The sequence below is a fragment of the Rhipicephalus sanguineus genome, chromosome 4 (assembly GCF_013339695.2).
Source record: "Rhipicephalus sanguineus isolate Rsan-2018 chromosome 4, BIME_Rsan_1.4, whole genome shotgun sequence".
In the NCBI taxonomy this organism is placed as follows: domain Eukaryota; kingdom Metazoa; phylum Arthropoda; class Arachnida; order Ixodida; family Ixodidae; genus Rhipicephalus; species Rhipicephalus sanguineus.
Genome location: NC_051179.1, coordinates 131,192,812 through 131,209,188, shown reverse-complemented (window position 1 = coordinate 131,209,188; position 16,377 = coordinate 131,192,812). Strand labels below are relative to the sequence as shown.

Here is a 16,377-nt window from a genome sequence, read left to right as displayed (position 1 = left end):
GCGTGTAGTGCAGTTACTCGACGCCGTCCTAACGCCCTCAAGTATGACATGGCCAACATTAGAATGTTCTAATATGCTGAAGAGGATCTGGTGTGAGACGCGGTCGAATGCTTTCGCCAGATCATACTGCATCATCGCCCACGTGCTCACCCAGCGCGTCACAGCATTCGAGCACACTTCGTGCAACGTGTACGTTCGTCGCGATACTGCGACCTTTGATCCCGCATGTCTGGTGGGAACCCACCAACGTCGTTATAACCCCTTGGAGCCTTTTTGCTAGTACCTTCATAAATATTTTGTAGTCGACGTTTGTGAGACTAATTGGACGGTAAGATGCTGCAGACAGTTTTGCTGGGTCATCAGTTTTTGGGATGAGCACAACGTGCGACGTTGTGAACGATAATGGTACCCGTTTCAAGTCATATGCTTCGACGAAAACTCTCAGCAGCATCTCAGCGACCATGCTCTTAAAAGTTTTATAAAAAGCTGCACCGAGGCCATCGGGCCCAGGTGCTTTCCCCAGAGTCAACCCGTCGATAGCGTCTTCGATTTCACGTATAGTGATCGGCCATTCGAGGCGTGCCTTAACTTCATCGTCCAGCTTCGGCATAAATCGAAGGAATTCCTCCTGGAAGCCATCTAAGGGGTCTGGTTGGTGGCCTAGAAGGTTATTAAAATGCTCGGCTATCACGCGCTTGATGACCCTGCTATCAGACGTGATTTCGTCGCCGTTAGCTATCTGACGGATTTCTTTCTGGCACGCGTATCTTTTTTCGTCAGATAAGGCCCGTTTCGTTGGCCTTTCCCCAACCCATAGTTTATCGGCTCTCGCACGTATGATCGCTGCTTTATATTTTGCAGCGTCAATTTCCTCCAGCTGACATTTCACGTCTCTTAATTCCTTGCTAAAAGTACCGGGCTGGTTGTTTTCCATACTATTAAAAAAGTCGAGCTGCTCTCGTAGCATTCGCTCAGTTTGGTTCTGTTCATACTTCAGGATGCTACTTCTCTCCATAGCCGTTATTTTAACTCCCTGTTTAAATTCTTCCCATTCAGCTGCCAAACTGGTTGACGGCGCATCGAGTAGCTTCTCCAATTTTTCTGCTACTAAGCTTACGCAATGCTCGTCATCGAGTAGCTTAACATTAAACTTCCACAGGTTCCAATTTAAGCGGCTTTTAACCTGCCTTTTTCCTAACCCGGCCATAACTAAACAGTGGTCGCTGAAAGAAACAGGTTTGACATCGTATGCTGTGCACAAAGGTAGAAGTTCTGCTGATACATAAATTCTGTCCAGCCTGGCGTGGCTGTCACGTTGGAAATGAGTGTACGTTGGGCGAATGCCACTGGAATAAACACTGCCAACGTCTTCTAAGCCATTGTCGTGCACTATTTCGGATAGCAACTCGGCACTCTTATCGCTAACTCGAGATTTCCTAGAGCGATCTTCGGCCGCACAGGCACAGTTGAAGTCACCTAAGAGCAATACCATTTTCTCGCAGTTTAAGTGCGTTTTGAAGCATTCGAAAAATAATTTGCGCTCTGTTTCCACGTTTGGTGCATACGCGCAGACCGCGCGGTAACACAAACCGGAAAAGCTGAAATCTACGACCAAGAGGCGTCCACTTTCGCACGATACAACTGTTTGTACACATATGCCTAAGTTGCTACGTACGAAAAGGGCGCAACCGCCCGAACTTCCAACCGCGTGGCAAACACATACATCAAAGTGAGGGCGAAAAACAGACGCCATCCGGTCTGTCGCTTCCTGGCTCTCTATTTTCGTTTCCTGGACTGCAACTAAGTGCAAGTCGTGATCAAGTAGTAGGCGGCTCACTTGACACTGTCGCCTTCTAGCGCCAAGCCCTCGAACGTTTAGGGTTGCCACCCGTATCCCAGTTTCAAAATTCATAGCCATATCGGTGAAACATTAAGGTCAAACATGGCCAGGAAACAAAGTAATAGAAGGCCTCTTTGAATGCGACACGCTTGGCAAAAACAGCGCTTTGGCTTCGCCATGGTACACATATATAAAAAAACACCACCAGCCCCCCTCCCGCTCCCAATCCCTTCCCTGTTAGCCGCTGCCACTACGGAGGCGGGTTTGCCGCCGACCGTCGTGGTTCACACGGAATGTTCGGCCGTGGTTTGAAAGGAAAGCGTCTCACACCTGGCGCTTTCGTCGGTGGCTCGTCCCCACCGCCATCGTCCAGCTGCGGCTCGCTGCTCGTGGTCTGCTCATGCGGCCGTTTCCCGGCCGCCGCGCTAGCTGATCCTTGGGTAGTGTCCATGCACTCATTAGCGGGTTGAGTGACACTCGCCTGAGGCACAGGCTCTGATGTGCTAGCCTTCCTCGCCGCCGTGGCCACGGCGGCTCGGGCAGGCGCATCTTTGGGTTCCCTTACGGAGGCCGCGAGAGGTTGCTTCTCAGGTTGACCCGGCGGATAAGAAGACGACGTTGACGGTGCACCCTCACGGGCGCTTGTCGGAGACGCGGCTTCCTCCGAGTCCGCCTCATCGATCAGAAGGTCGGTTGAGTCCTCGCTGCTCCCTGGTGCTGTCACGCTGGCGTACGTTCGCTGACACTGGCGGTCTTCGTGACCGAAACGCCGGCAAACCCCACACCTTGGTATGCGGCACTCACGGCGGATATGGCCCGTGCCACGACAGCGAAGGCAGAGCGGAGCCCTTCCCGGCACAACGACAAGTGCGAGTTCGCCCGAGACACTTAGCTGGTGTGGAAGGTCATCAATTTTGACCCCGGCGTTCATCTTGAGGGTCACGACCCTAGTTGTGGATACCTTGTCCGCTACTCCCTCGGCACGCCACCGCTCCTTGACGACGTCGGTGACCTTGCCGAAGGGCGCGAGGGCAAGTCGTAAGTCCTCGTCAGGCACGCTGTGAAGGAGCCAGTGTACCTTCATTCGAATATCCCTGTTAGCCGGGTCGATGACAATGCAGCGCTTGCCTTTCACTTGCAGCTCACCAGTGTTGACCAACATCTTCGTTGACTCCGCATCCTTCAGGGTGACGGCCCACACGTGGCTCATGCGATACGCCCCCAAGGCGATAACCTCGGGAAGTATCGACCGCTGAGCCAGGGCGTCACGAAAGTCTTCAACCTTGTAGGGGCGAGCGCTTACGTCCGCGTGCAAAAAAACTGTATTTAAAACCAACCGACCTGTAGGCAAACTAGGCAGAACAACCTGGTACTCATTATCCGTTGCCGAAAACCTGTTTCCGCGGCCAGGCGTGGCCGCTATCGCCGCTCCGTCGGAGCACATGATAACACGTCCGTACGCTGTCGCGGCCGGAAGTGGACCCCACTGAGCCACTGAGCCACACCCCCGCCACGACTGGTAAGTTTAATACCGCGTTCTTTCCTGCTCATCTGGCCTTTATTAATAATAATAAAATATGTAATTGCTTCTCATTAAATCCAATTATTTGGGCATCGCGACTTTATGCTCTTTGCCTTATCACGGAAATGCGCCAATTTATTCCATTAACAAAATTGCGACGATGTCTGAACAGAACTGCGATCATACACGCGCAGTGCCGAGTCATCGTACCATCATATCGACAGAACACTAGCACAAAATAAAGCAAAAAAAGGACGATCGTCCTGGAGGTAGCCGGGGTTTGAACCCGGGACTTCTCACATGCAAAGCGAGCGCTCTACCACTGAGCGCATACCCCCGACACGACAGGTAAGTTTAATACCGCGTTCTTTCCTGCTCATTTGGCTTTATTAATAATAATAAATTATCTAATTGCTTCTCATTAAATCCAATTATTTGAGCATCGCGGCTTTATGCTCTTTGACTTATCGCGGAAATGCGCCAATTTATTCCATTAACAAAATTAGCGACGATGTCTGAACAGAACTGCGATCATACACGCGCTGTGCCGAGTCATCGTAGCATCATATCGACAGAACACTAGCACAAAATAAAGCAAAAAAAGGGCGATCGTCCTGGAGGTGCCCGGGTTTGAACCCGTGATTTCTCGCATGCAAAGCGAGCGCTCTACCACTGAGCTACACCCCCGACACGACACGGGAGTTTAATAACGCGTTCTTTCCTGCTCATTTGTCTTTGTTAATAATAATAAAATATGTAATTGCTTCTCATTCACTCCAATTATTTGGGTATCGCGGCTTTATGCTCTTTGCCTTATCACGGTAATGCGCCAATTTATTCCATTAACAAAATTGCGACGATGTCTGAACAGAACTGCGATCTTACACGAGCTGTGCCGAGTCATCGTAGCATCATATCGACAGAACACTAGCACAAAATAAAGCAAAAAAGGACGATCGTCCTGGAGGTGCCGGGGTTTGAACCCGGGACTTCTCACATGCAAAGCGAGCGCTCTACCACTGAGCTACACCCCGACACGACAGGTAAGTTTAATAACGCGTTCTTTCCTGCTCATTTGTCTTTATTAATAATAATAAAATATGTAATTGCTTCTCATTCAATCCAATTATTTGGGCATCGCGACTTTATGCTCTTTGCCTTATCACGGAAATGCGCCAATTTATTCCATTAACAAAATTGCGACGATGTCTGAACAGAACTGCGATCTTACACGCGCAGTGCCGAGTCATCGTACCATTATATCGACAGAACACTAGCACAAAATAAAGCAAAAAAGGACGATCGTCCTGGAGGTGCCGGGGTTTGAACCCGGGACTTCTCACATGCAAAGCGAGCGCTCTACCACTGAGCTACACCCCCGACACGCCAGGTAAGTTTAATAACGCGTTCTTTCCTGCTCATTTGGCTTTATTAATAATAATAAAATATGTAATTGCTTCTCATTCAATCCAATTATTTGGGCATCGCGGACTTTATGCTCTTTGCCTTATCACGGAAATGCGCCAATTTATTCCATTAACAAAATTGCGACGATGTCTGAACAGAACTGCGATCTTACACGCGCAGTGCCGAGTCATCGTAGCATCATATCGACAGAACACTAGCACAAAATAAAGCAAAAAAAGGACGATCGTCCTGGAGGTGCCGGGGTTTGAACCCGGGACTTCTCACATGCAAAGCGAGCGCTCTACCACTGAGCTACACCCCGACACGACAGGTAAGTTTAATAACGCGTTCTTTCCTGCTCATTTGTCTTTATTAATAATAATAAAATATGTAATTGCTTCTCATTCAATCCAATTATTTGGGCATCGCGACTTTATGCTCTTTGCCTTATCACGGAAATGCGCCAATTTATTCCATTAACAAAATTGCGACGATGTCTGAACAGAACTGCGATCTTACACGCGCAGTGCCGAGTCATCGTACCATCATATCGACAGAACACTAGCACAAAATAAAGCAAAAAAGGACGATCGTCCTGGAGGTGCCGGGGTTTGAACCCGGGACTTCTCACATGCAAAGCGAGCGCTCTACCACTGAGCTACACCCCCGACACGACAGGTAAGTTTAATAACGCGTTCTTTCCTGCTCATTTGTCTTTATTAATAATAATAAAATATGTAATTGCTTCTCATTCAATCCAATTATTTGGGCATCGCGGCTTTATGCTCTTTGCCTTATCACGGAAATGCGCCAATTTATTCCATTAACAAAATTGCGACGATGTCTGAACAGAACTGCGATCTTACACGCGCAGTGCCGAGTCATCGTACCGATCATATCGACAGAACACTAGCACAAAATAAAGCAAAAAAAGGACGATCGTCCTGGAGGTGCCGGGGTTTGAACCCGGGACTTCTCACATGCAAAGCGAGCGCTCTACCACTGAGCTACACCCCGACAGGACAGGTAAGTTTAATAACGCGTTCTTTCCTGCTCATTTGTCTTTATTAATAATAATAAAATATGTAATTGCTTCTCATTCAATCCAATTATTTGGGCATCGCGGCTTTATGCTCTTTGCCTTATCACGGAAATGCGCCAATTTATTCCATTAACAAAATTGCGACGATGTCTGAACAGAACTGCGATCTTACACGCGCAGTGCCGAGTCATCGTACCATTATATCGACAGAACACTAGCACAAAATAAAGCAAAAAAAGGACGATCGTCCTGGAGGTGCCGGGGTTTGAACCCGGGACTTCTCACATGCAAAGCGAGCGCTCTACCACTGAGCTACACCCCCGCCACGACAGGTAAGTTTAGTACCGCGTTCTTTCCTGCTCATTTGGCTTTATTAATAATAATAAAATATGTAATTGCTTCTCATTCAATCCAATTATTTGGGCATCGCGGCTTTATGCTCTTTGACTTATCACGGAAATGCGCCAATTTATTCCATTAACAAAATTGCGACGATGTCTGAACAGAACTGCGATCTTACACGCGCAGTGCCGAGTCATCGTACCATCATATCGACAGAACACTAGCACAAAATAAAGCAAAAAAAGGACGATCGTCCTGGAGGTGCCGGGGTTTGAACCCGGGACTTCTCACATGCAAAGCGAGCGCTCTACCACTGAGCTACACCCCCGCCACGACAGGTAAGTTTAATAACGCGTTCTTTCCTGCTCATTTGGCTTTATTAATAATAATAAAATATGTAATTGCTTCTCATTCAATCCAATTATTTGGGCATCGCGGCTTTATGCTCTTTGCCTTATCACGGAAATGCGCCAATTTATTCCATTAACAAAATTGCGACGATGTCTGAACAGAACTGCGATCTTACACGCGCAGTGCCGAGTCATCGTACCATCATATCGACAGAACACTAGCACAAAATAAAGCAAAAAAAGGGCGATCGTCCTGGAGGTGCCGGGGTTTGAACCCGGGACTTCTCACATGCAAAGCGAGCGCTCTACCACTGAGCTACACCCCCGACACGACAGGTAAGTTTAATAACGCGTTCTTTCCTGCTCATTTGTCTTTATTAATAATAATAAAATATGTAATTGCTTCTCATTCAATCCAATTATTTGGGCATCGCGGCTTTATGCTCTTTGACTTATCACGGAAATGCGCCAATTTATTCCATTAACAAAATGGCGACGATGTCTGAACAGAACTGCGATCTTACACGCGCAGTGCCGAGTCATCGTACAATCATATCGACAGAACACTAGCACAAATAAAGCAAAAAAGGACGATCGTCCTGGAGGTGCCGGGGTTTGAACCCGGGACTTCTCACATGCGAAAGCGAGCGCTCTACCACTGAGCTACACCCCCGACACGACACGGGAGTTTAATAACGCGTTCTTTCCTGCTCATTTGTCTTTATTAATAATAATAAAATATGTAATTGCTTCTCATTCAATCCAATTATTTGGGCATCGCGGCTTTATGCTCTTTGACTTATCACGGAAATGCGCCAATTTATTCCATTAACAAAATTGCGACGATGTCTGAACAGAACTGCGATCTTACACGCGCAGTGCCGAGTCATCGTACCATCATATCGACAGAACACTAGCACAAAATAAAGCAAAAAAAGGACGATCGTCCTGGAGGTGCCGGGGTTTGAACCCGGGACTTCTCACATGCAAAGCGAGCGCTCTACCACTGAGCTACACCCCCGACACGCCAGGTAAGTTTAATAACGCGTTCTTTCCTGCTCATTTGGCTTTATTATTAATAATAAAATATGTAATTGCTTCTCATTCAATCCAATTATTTGGGCATCGCGGCTTTATGCTCTTTGACTTATCACGGAAATGCGCCAATTTATTCCATTAACAAAATGCGACGATGTCTGAACAGAACTGCGATCTTACACGCGCAGTGCCGAGTCATCGTACCATTATATCGACAGAACACTAGCACAAAATAAAGCAAAAAAGGACGATCGTCCTGGAGGTGCCGGGGTTTGAACCCGGGACTTCTCACATGCAAAGCGAGCGCTCTACCACTGAGCTACACCCCCGACACGACAGGTAAGTTTAATAACGCGTTCTTTCCTGCTCATTTGGCTTTATTATTAATAATAAAATATGTAATTGCTTCTCATTCAATCCAATTATTTGGGCATCGCGGCTTTATGCTCTTTGCCTTATCACGGAAATGCGCCAATTTATTCCATTAACAAAATTGCGACGATGTCTGAACAGAACTGCGATCTTACACGCGCAGTGCCGAGTCATCGTACCATTATATCGACAGAACACTAGCACAAAATAAAGCAAAAAAGGACGATCGTCCTGGAGGTGCCGGGGTTTGAACCCGGGACTTCTCACATGCAAAGCGAGCGCTCTACCACTGAGCTACACCCCCGCCACGACAGGTAAGATTAATAACGCGTTCTTTCCTGCTCATTTGCTTTATTAATAATAATAAAATATGTAATTGCTTCTCATTCAATCCAATTATTTGGGCATCGCGACTTTATGCTCTTTGCCTTATCACGGAAATGCGCCAATTTATTCCATTAACAAAATTGCGACGATGTCTGAACAGAACTGCGATCTTACACGCGCAGTGCCGAGTCATCGTACCATCATATCGACAGAACACTAGCACAAAATAAAGCAAAAAAAAGGACGATCGTCCTGGAGGTGCCGGGGTTTGAACCCGGGACTTCTCACATGCGAAGCGAGCGCTCTACCACTGAGCTACACCCCCGCCACGACAGGTAAGTTTAATAACGCGTTCTTTGCTGCTCATTTGCCTTTATTAATAATAATAAAATATGTAATTGCTTCTCATTCAATCCAATTATTTGGGCATCGCGACTTTATGCTCTTTGCCTTATCAGGGAAATGCGCCAATTTATTCCATTAACAAAATTGCGACGATGTCTGAACACAACTGCGATCTTACACGCGCAGTGCCGAGTCATCGTACCATGATATCGACAAAACGCTAGCACAAAATAAAGCAAAAAAAAGGACGATCATCCTGGAGGTGCCGGGGTTTGAACCGGGACTTCTCACATGCGAAGCGAGCGCTTACCACTGAGCTACACCCCCGACATTTTTTTTCTTTATTACCTGGCTTGGTAAAAACACATATACAAGGACAACACTGCTATAAGTTTACCATATATGTACACTCTACGTGAGGTATTTCAACCAGCTATGCTGGTATCGTCAGTTTAAAATTCAGGTAACGTTACAAGTGGCTCTACTCTTGAGAGCCAGTCGGGAGGTTCCGGTGCCGTTTTGTGAATCTCAAGAAACCAGTGCACACTCTCTCTGAAATAGGCACGGGCAGGCCGCGCATCCTTGTCGAAATGCTGACCTGCCATTCTCGAACGCCACAACGAGTGGAGGCCCATGAGCATGATTGCGTCAAATGGTACGCCATCTTCGTTCTGTACACTCAGGATCGAATGCCGTGCGGGTACAAGGGAATTCTTTCTGAATCGCTCTTTGCAAAACATCCCAAAAATAAACTCCCTCCCAGCAATGTAAAAAAACATGATCTATTGTTTCGGGCGATTACAAATAATACAATGCGTGCCCCACGGCAAAAAACACCCTTTCCCTCCAAAAAAGTTTTCACTGGCAATGTTCCCGAATGCAGCTTAAAGAAAATGTTTTCGTTCCAGGCTGCACGTGCATCTTTTTTACCCTCTTTAAAACATTGCTGCCTGGCCTCCCTCGTGCAATGACCTGTACAAAGGCACTGGAAAGACAACATCACATAAAGAAAAATAAAGTTCTTTTCGCTTGACATTGAACAGATAGTCTCGTGAAAGCCTTACACTTAGGAATCTGATACTGGACACTATTTCTTTATAAAAACCACCGATCCCTCCCACACAATCAGCGGTAGACACAACAAATTCAGGCAGAAATCTTCCCAATCTTAATTGACATAGCGTGCGCAGGAAAGGATCGGTGGCATCTCTAAAAAACAAAAACCGGTTGACAAGCTGCCGTAAAAACAAGTGACCGAGTCCCAGTCCCCCATCTTTTACCCGTCGAACAAGTTGGTACGGCTGCACCGTTCCCACTCAGAAGCCAGACAAATATGGCAAATATCCTATGGAACTTCTGTACATTAGTCCGGGAACAATGCAGCACCTGCATTACGTACCAGAGCTTGCTGATAAAAACAGATTGCAGACGGTGGCTCTGGCAAAAATCGATAACGAAGCTCCTTCCATTTCACCGCTTTCTCCTGCGTATCTTTCACCTGCTCTTTCCAGTAGTTGTCGCTTTCGCGATAACAATCGAGCGGCACTCCCAAGTACTTGCCCGGGGTCGTTGCCCAAGGCACATTAGAGAAGTGGTCCGGCGTCGATGGCCACGATCCGTGCCAGAGCCCAAGGCTCTTGGACCAGTTCACGCCACTCCCCGTGGCCTTGGTGAACTCACGCACTGTTTCGACGGCCTGTGTATACTACTACGATCTCTTGTAAAAATAGCAATGTCGTCTGCATATGCTACAGCTTCACTTCGACTGCTTGCAACTGGAAACCAAGGATACCATTGTCATTAATTACTTTCATGCACAGTGTTTCTATATAAATACAAAATAACAAAGGGCTTAGGGGGCAACCCTGACGTACCGAACGCTGCACGTTAATGGGGCCCCCAGACTCTTATTCACAATCAACCTCGTCGTGCAGTTTCGGTACGCCAGGGCCACTCCCTCACAGATAACAGAACCAAGGTTAACATGATTCAAAACAGCAAACAAAATTCTGTGATCAACACAGTCGAAAGCTTTTTCAAGGTCGATCTGTAAAATGGCAACCCGGTCATCCGAGTAATCACAGCACTCCAGAATGCTTCGCGCTTTATGGATATTTAGGACAATGGATCGTCCTTTTATGCCATGTTTGGTGAGGCCCGACGATGTCCTGTATGACTGTTTGCAATCTTCGAGCCAATACTTTCATATAAATTTTATACTCTACATTTGTTAGGGCTATGGGACGATATGCTGATACAGATCTGAGTTTATATACATCCTCGGTTTTGGGTATGAGAACTGTATGGGATGTCCTGTATGAGGAGGCAATGTGTTTAATTTATACGCTTCAGTAAATATAACTGTCAAGGTAGGGCTGATTTCATGTTTGTATTTTTATAAAAGGCCGCAGTGAATCCGTCCGGTCCAGGTGATTTTCCCGGGTTTAACTTTTCTATAGCAACCTCAACTTCGGCCACTGTTATCGCACGCTCCAAAATGTCTTTTCTTTCGTCGTCCAGACGGGGTAATACAGGCAGAAATTCATCCTTGAATTGTTGAAGGTCTATGTCGTGCACTGCAAACAGCTTCCGATAATGTTCAGTAAAGGCTCTTTCGATACCCTCTGTTTCGATTGACACGTTACCGCCCCATTCTATCTCACGAACGTGGTTCTTTTCCGCGCGTGCCTTTTCCAGGCCTAGCGCTCGTTTCGATGGCGTTTCGCCTGCGGCGGTGTCTTCTGCCCTTGCCCTCACAAGCGCACCCCGATAACGCTGCTCGTCCATCTGCTCTATTTTTTGTTTTATTTTTCTGATATCGTCTATCCATATTCCCGGGGCACGGCATTCATGTTTTAGTAGCCTCTCAAGAAGCTGTTTCAATTCTGTCTCTTTCCTTTTCCTCATACCGAATGCACGTAGCCCTGTTAATTGCTGCTAATTTTAAAGTTTCCTTGCAAAGCTCCCACTGTTGCCAAATGTGCAGATTTTTGCTCGGATCTAATTTGCTAATTTCCTCCATTACAGTTGAATTAAAATCTTCGTCCTCCAAGAGCTTGCTATTAAATTTCCAGGTATCCCACGAGAAGCGTTGCTTCGCATATTTTTCCTATAGAGCACTCTACTAAGCAGTGGTCAGAAAACGACACCGGGACTACAGCATAACTAGTACATGCCGGCAGGATGTCAACTGATACGTAAATGCGGTCAAGTCTTGCATGACTGGGGCCTTCGAATCGCGTGTACCTAACCGCACTCGTATCATGAAGACATTCCGCGACATCCTCAAGATCCCAGTTCTTGACAATCCGCGTCAGAACGTCTGTGCTCCTATCTCTGAAGCCCCGCGTGCTCGTCTTGTCGTGTGCACTGAGAACACAGTTAAAGTCACCCAACAAAATAGTCTGCCTTTCTGCACAGAGTCGTTGCTCAAGGCCGTGAAAAAACAGGACCCTTTCTTCTACCTTGTTGGGCGCGTACGCACACAGGATACGCCACTCGTCATTATTTAAAGAAACGTCAACTACCACACACCGGCCCGTCGCACACGAAAAATGACCGTGCACTTGAAGCGCCGGCATCTTTTTGACAAAAAGTACGCAGCCAGCCGACGTGCCCAATGCATGGCTGACTACAACAAAAAACCTAGACGTGAAACGTTGCACCATGCTGCCGGTCTCTTCCTCGCCATCAACTTTCGTTTCCTGCACCGCCAGCACGTCTATGTCGCGTTCCGTTAAAAGCCGGTAAAGCTGGCTTTGCTTCCTTTTCCCTGCCAGTCCTCTAACGTTTATGGTGGCGACTTTTAACGGACATGCAGGAGCCATTTTAACGAAAGGAAAAGAGACCGACAGCACTGTGCTTACCTCTCACGTCTAGCGCGTGGCTAGACGTTGCCATCGCCGGCGGTGCCGTCCGGCGCCGGTACTTGAGCTGGCCCGACTGGCTCGGCGTTGCCGCCTCGCCTGTCGGAAGAAACGTTGGGGCGTGGTCGAAGTGATGACCGCCGCACTTGAGCCGTCTTTGCCGGGGGTTCCTCGACGCCCGGCGTTGTCGCTTGAGTCCCGTCATTGCAGGTCTGGTGGTGCGGGCGCTTAGACGCCGCGGCGGCATTGGTAGGCGCCTGGACGCCCCCCTTCTCTGCCTTTGGCTCGTTCTGGCTTTTCTGGTCGCCGCATTTGGTTGCTGGCGAGCTTTCCGTCCCCTTCTCCGTCGTGTCGCTCGACCCTGCAACGTCACCGGGCGCTCCTTGGTGCGTCGGTACGGGAACCGTGCGGGTGTTGGCTCCAGAAGACGCAAGCAGGACCTGTTTTATCGGCTGGTTGCCCTTCGAGCCAGTCGAGTCCTCTGCCGCTTCTTGTTCCGGGCCATCCCCTTGCGGGGCGTCACCGCCGCAAGGCGCCGCCGTGTCCAGTGGTCCCGTCCGCTTTCCTGCCTCGTCGGTACCACTCGCCGCCTCCTCAGCCTCGGCGACGTCCATGATCTCGTCGTGTTCGTGTGCCCTTGGCAGTCCGGTCGCCGACGCGTAGGTACGGACGCAGTCCGCGTCCACATGTCCATAGCGCCTGCACTTCGTGCACCGCGGCACCTACAGTCTCGGCGAACGTGACCCGTGCCGTGGCAACGCAGACATTGCATGGCCCTCCCGGGCACCACCACGAGGGCCAATCAACCGGCGACTCTAACCTGGTGTGGCAGGTCGTCCACCTTGAGACCGGCTTCACTTGAGGCCACGCTCCTGGTAGTTGCCTTTTCACGCATGCCCTGGACGCGCCAACGCTCACGCGTCACCTCGGTGACGTTTTCCGAACGCTGCGAAAGCTGTCCCGATGTCTTCATCCTGAACGCCGTAGAGCAGCCAGTGCGGCGAATTTCGCCTGCTGGTCTTCAGTGTCGAAGTGACACACCGCGCCCTTTCACCTTCAGCTCCTTTCCCAGCAGCAGTTTCTTCGTGGCTTCTCCGGTGTGAGGTCACCGCCCAGACATGGTTAATCGGTACGCCCCCAACGCCACCACGTCAGAGCACACCAGCAGTGACCAGTGCGTCTCGAAGTCTTCGCCCCTGTAGGGCCTCTCACGCACGTCACCGTGCAAGAACAACGTGTTCTGAACAATTCGACCGGTAGGCAATGTAGGCATTACAATCTCGTATTCTTATCGTCTTCGACGGTGATCCTGTTTCCGCGGCGGCATGGGCCGCTATCGCCGCTCCATCGGAGCCGTTCATTCGCGTCCGTTCGCTGGCGCGCCGGAGTAGAATGACCACTCACCTATACAGGCACGCTGGCAGGGTATCGCTTAGTCTTGTACAGTACAGTGCAGCAACAGGGTGGGAAGGGGAAGGGAGAGTGAGGAGGAGAGATGTAAAAAATAAGTCCTTCATGAGGCGGGATTCGAACCCGCGTACACTCGATCCGAAGGCGAGCGTCCTAACCACTCACCTATACAGGCACGCTGGCAGGGTATCGCTTAGTCTTGTACAGTACAGTGCAGCAAGAGGGTGGGAAGGGGAAGAGAGAGGGGAGGAGAGATTAAATATAAGTCCTTCACGAGGCGGAATTCGAACCCGCGTACACTCGATCCGAAGGCGAGCGTCCTAACCTCACCTATACAGGCACGCTGGCAGGGTATCGCTTAGTCTTGTACAGTACAGTGCAGCAAGAGGGGGAAAGGGAAGAAGAGTGAGGAGAGAGATGTAAAAAATAAGTCCTTCACGAGGCGGGATTCGAACCCGCGTACACTCGATCCGAAAGCGAGCGTCCTACCACTCACCTATACAGGCACGCTGGCAGGGTATCGCTTAGTCTTGTACAGTACAGTGCAGCAAGAGGGTGGGAAGGGGAGAGAGAGTGAGGAGGAGATGTAAAAATAAGTCCTTCACGAGCGGGAATTCGAACCCGCGTACACTCGATCCGAAGCGAGCGTCCTAACCACTCACCTATACAGCACGCTGGCAGGGTATCGCTTAGTCTTGTACAGTACAGTGCAGCAACAGGTGGGAAGGGGAAGGAGAGTGAGGAGGAGAGATGTAAAAAATAAGTCCTTCACGAGGCGGGATTCGAACCCGCGTACACTCGATCCGAAGGCGAGCGTCCTAACCACTCACCTATACAGGCACGCTGGCAGGGTATCGCTTAGTCTTGTACAGTACAGTGCAGCAAGAGGGTGGGAAGGGAAGGAGAGTGGGAGGAGAGTATATAAATAAGTCCTTCACGAGGCGGGATTCGAACCCGCGTACACTCGATCCGAAGGCGAGCGTCCTAACCACTCACCTATACAGCACGCTGGCAGGGTATCGCTTAGTCTTGTACAGTACAGTGCAGCAACAGGGTGGGAAGGGGAAGGAGGTTGAGGAGGAGATATAAAATATAAGTCCTTCACGAGGCGGAATTCGAACCCGCGTACACTCGATCCGAAGGCGAGCGTCCTAACCACTCACCTATACAGGCACGCTGGCAGGGTATCGCTTAGTCTTGTACAGTACAGTGCAGCAAAGGGGGGAAAGGGAAGAGAGAGGGGGAGGAAGATATAAAATATAAGTCCTTCACGAGGCGGAATTCGAACCCGCGTACACTCGATCCGAAGCGAGCGTCCTAACCACTCACCTATACAGGCACGCTGGCAGGGTATCGCTTAGTCTTGTACAGTACAGTGCAGTAAGAGGGTGGAAGGGGAAGAAGAGTGAGGAGGAGAGATGTAAAAAATGTCCTTCATGAGGCGGATTCGAACCCGCGTACACTCGATCCGAAAGCGAGCGTCCTAACCACTCACCTATACAGGCACGCTGGCAGGGTATCGCTTAGTCTTGTACAGTACAGTGCAGCAAGAGGGTGGGAAGGGAAGGAAGAGTGGAAGGAGAGATGTAAAAAATAAGTCCTTCATGAGGCGGGATTCGAACCCGCGTACACTCGATCCGAAGGCGAGCGTCCTAACCACTCACCTATACAGGCACGCTGGCAGGGTATCGCTTAGTCTTGTACAGTACAGTGCAGTAAGAGGGTGGGAAGGGGAAGGAAGAGTGAGGAGAAGATGTAAAAAATAGTCCTTCACGAGGCGGAATTCGAACCCGCGTACACTCGATCCGAAGGCGAGCGTCCTAACCACTCACCTATACAGGCACGCTGGCAGGGTATCGCTTAGTCTTGTACAGTACAGTGCAGCAAGAGGGTGGAAAGGGAAGAGAGGGGGAGGAGAGATATAAAAATAAGTCCTTCACGAGGCGGAATTCGAACCCGCGTACACTCGATCCGAAGGCGAGCGTCCTAACCACTCACCTATACAGGCACGCTGGCAGGGTATCGCTTAGTCTTGTACAGTACAGTGCAGTAAAGGGGTGGGAAGGGGAAGGAAGAGTGAGGAGGAGAGATGTAAAAAATAAGTCCTTCACGAGGCGGGATTCGAACCGCGTACACTCGATCCGAAAGCGAGCGTCCTAACCACTCACCTATACAGGCACGCTGGCAGGGTATCGCTTAGTCTTGTACAGTACAGTGCAGCAAGAGGGTGGGAGGGGAAGGAAGAGTGAGGAGGAGAGATGTAAAAAATAAGTCCTTCATGAGGCGGGATTCGAACCCGCGTACACTCGATCCGAAGGCGAGCGTCCTAACCACTCACCTATACAGGCACGCTGGCAGGGTATCGCTTAGTCTTGTACAGTACAGTGCAGTAAGAGGGTGGGAAGGGGAAGGAAGAGTGAGGAGGAGAGATGTAAAAAATAAGTCCTTCACGAGGCGGGATTCGAACCGCGTACACTCGATCCGAAGGCGAGCGTCCTAACCACTCACCTATACAG

The 16,377-nt window shown here is 49.3% G+C and overlaps 1 protein-coding gene and 11 non-coding genes across 12 annotated transcripts; all 12 read right to left on the bottom strand.

The window, feature by feature from the left end:
- Positions 1-2,090: 2,090 nt before the first annotated feature.
- On the bottom strand, positions 2,091-3,284 carry LOC125758299 (uncharacterized). The gene has a single exon (XM_049415338.1). The coding sequence runs from the start codon at positions 3,282-3,284 to the stop codon at positions 2,091-2,093; it is 1,194 nt and encodes a 397-aa protein (XP_049271295.1).
- A 342-nt stretch (positions 3,285-3,626) lies between these two features.
- Trnaa-ugc (transfer RNA alanine (anticodon UGC)) lies at positions 3,627-3,700 on the bottom strand. The gene has a single exon. It is a non-coding gene; the product is annotated as a tRNA-Ala (tRNA).
- Positions 3,701-3,977: 277 nt separating this feature from the next.
- Trnaa-ugc (transfer RNA alanine (anticodon UGC)) lies at positions 3,978-4,049 on the bottom strand. Its single transcript has one exon. It is a non-coding gene; the product is annotated as a tRNA-Ala (tRNA).
- Positions 4,050-4,670: 621 nt separating this feature from the next.
- On the bottom strand, positions 4,671-4,742 carry Trnaa-ugc (transfer RNA alanine (anticodon UGC)). Its single transcript has one exon. It is a non-coding gene; the product is annotated as a tRNA-Ala (tRNA).
- Positions 4,743-5,365: 623 nt separating this feature from the next.
- On the bottom strand, positions 5,366-5,437 carry Trnaa-ugc (transfer RNA alanine (anticodon UGC)). The gene has a single exon. It is a non-coding gene; the product is annotated as a tRNA-Ala (tRNA).
- Positions 5,438-6,061: 624 nt separating this feature from the next.
- Positions 6,062-6,133, bottom strand: Trnaa-ugc (transfer RNA alanine (anticodon UGC)). Its single transcript has one exon. It is a non-coding gene; the product is annotated as a tRNA-Ala (tRNA).
- Positions 6,134-6,409: 276 nt separating this feature from the next.
- Positions 6,410-6,481, bottom strand: Trnaa-ugc (transfer RNA alanine (anticodon UGC)). The gene has a single exon. It is a non-coding gene; the product is annotated as a tRNA-Ala (tRNA).
- A 276-nt stretch (positions 6,482-6,757) lies between these two features.
- Positions 6,758-6,829, bottom strand: Trnaa-ugc (transfer RNA alanine (anticodon UGC)). Its single transcript has one exon. It is a non-coding gene; the product is annotated as a tRNA-Ala (tRNA).
- Positions 6,830-7,452: 623 nt separating this feature from the next.
- Trnaa-ugc (transfer RNA alanine (anticodon UGC)) lies at positions 7,453-7,524 on the bottom strand. The gene has a single exon. It is a non-coding gene; the product is annotated as a tRNA-Ala (tRNA).
- Positions 7,525-7,798: 274 nt separating this feature from the next.
- On the bottom strand, positions 7,799-7,870 carry Trnaa-ugc (transfer RNA alanine (anticodon UGC)). Its single transcript has one exon. It is a non-coding gene; the product is annotated as a tRNA-Ala (tRNA).
- Positions 7,871-8,145: 275 nt separating this feature from the next.
- On the bottom strand, positions 8,146-8,217 carry Trnaa-ugc (transfer RNA alanine (anticodon UGC)). Its single transcript has one exon. It is a non-coding gene; the product is annotated as a tRNA-Ala (tRNA).
- Positions 8,218-8,493: 276 nt separating this feature from the next.
- Trnaa-cgc (transfer RNA alanine (anticodon CGC)) lies at positions 8,494-8,565 on the bottom strand. Its single transcript has one exon. It is a non-coding gene; the product is annotated as a tRNA-Ala (tRNA).
- Between the last annotated feature and the right edge of the window lie 7,812 nt (positions 8,566-16,377).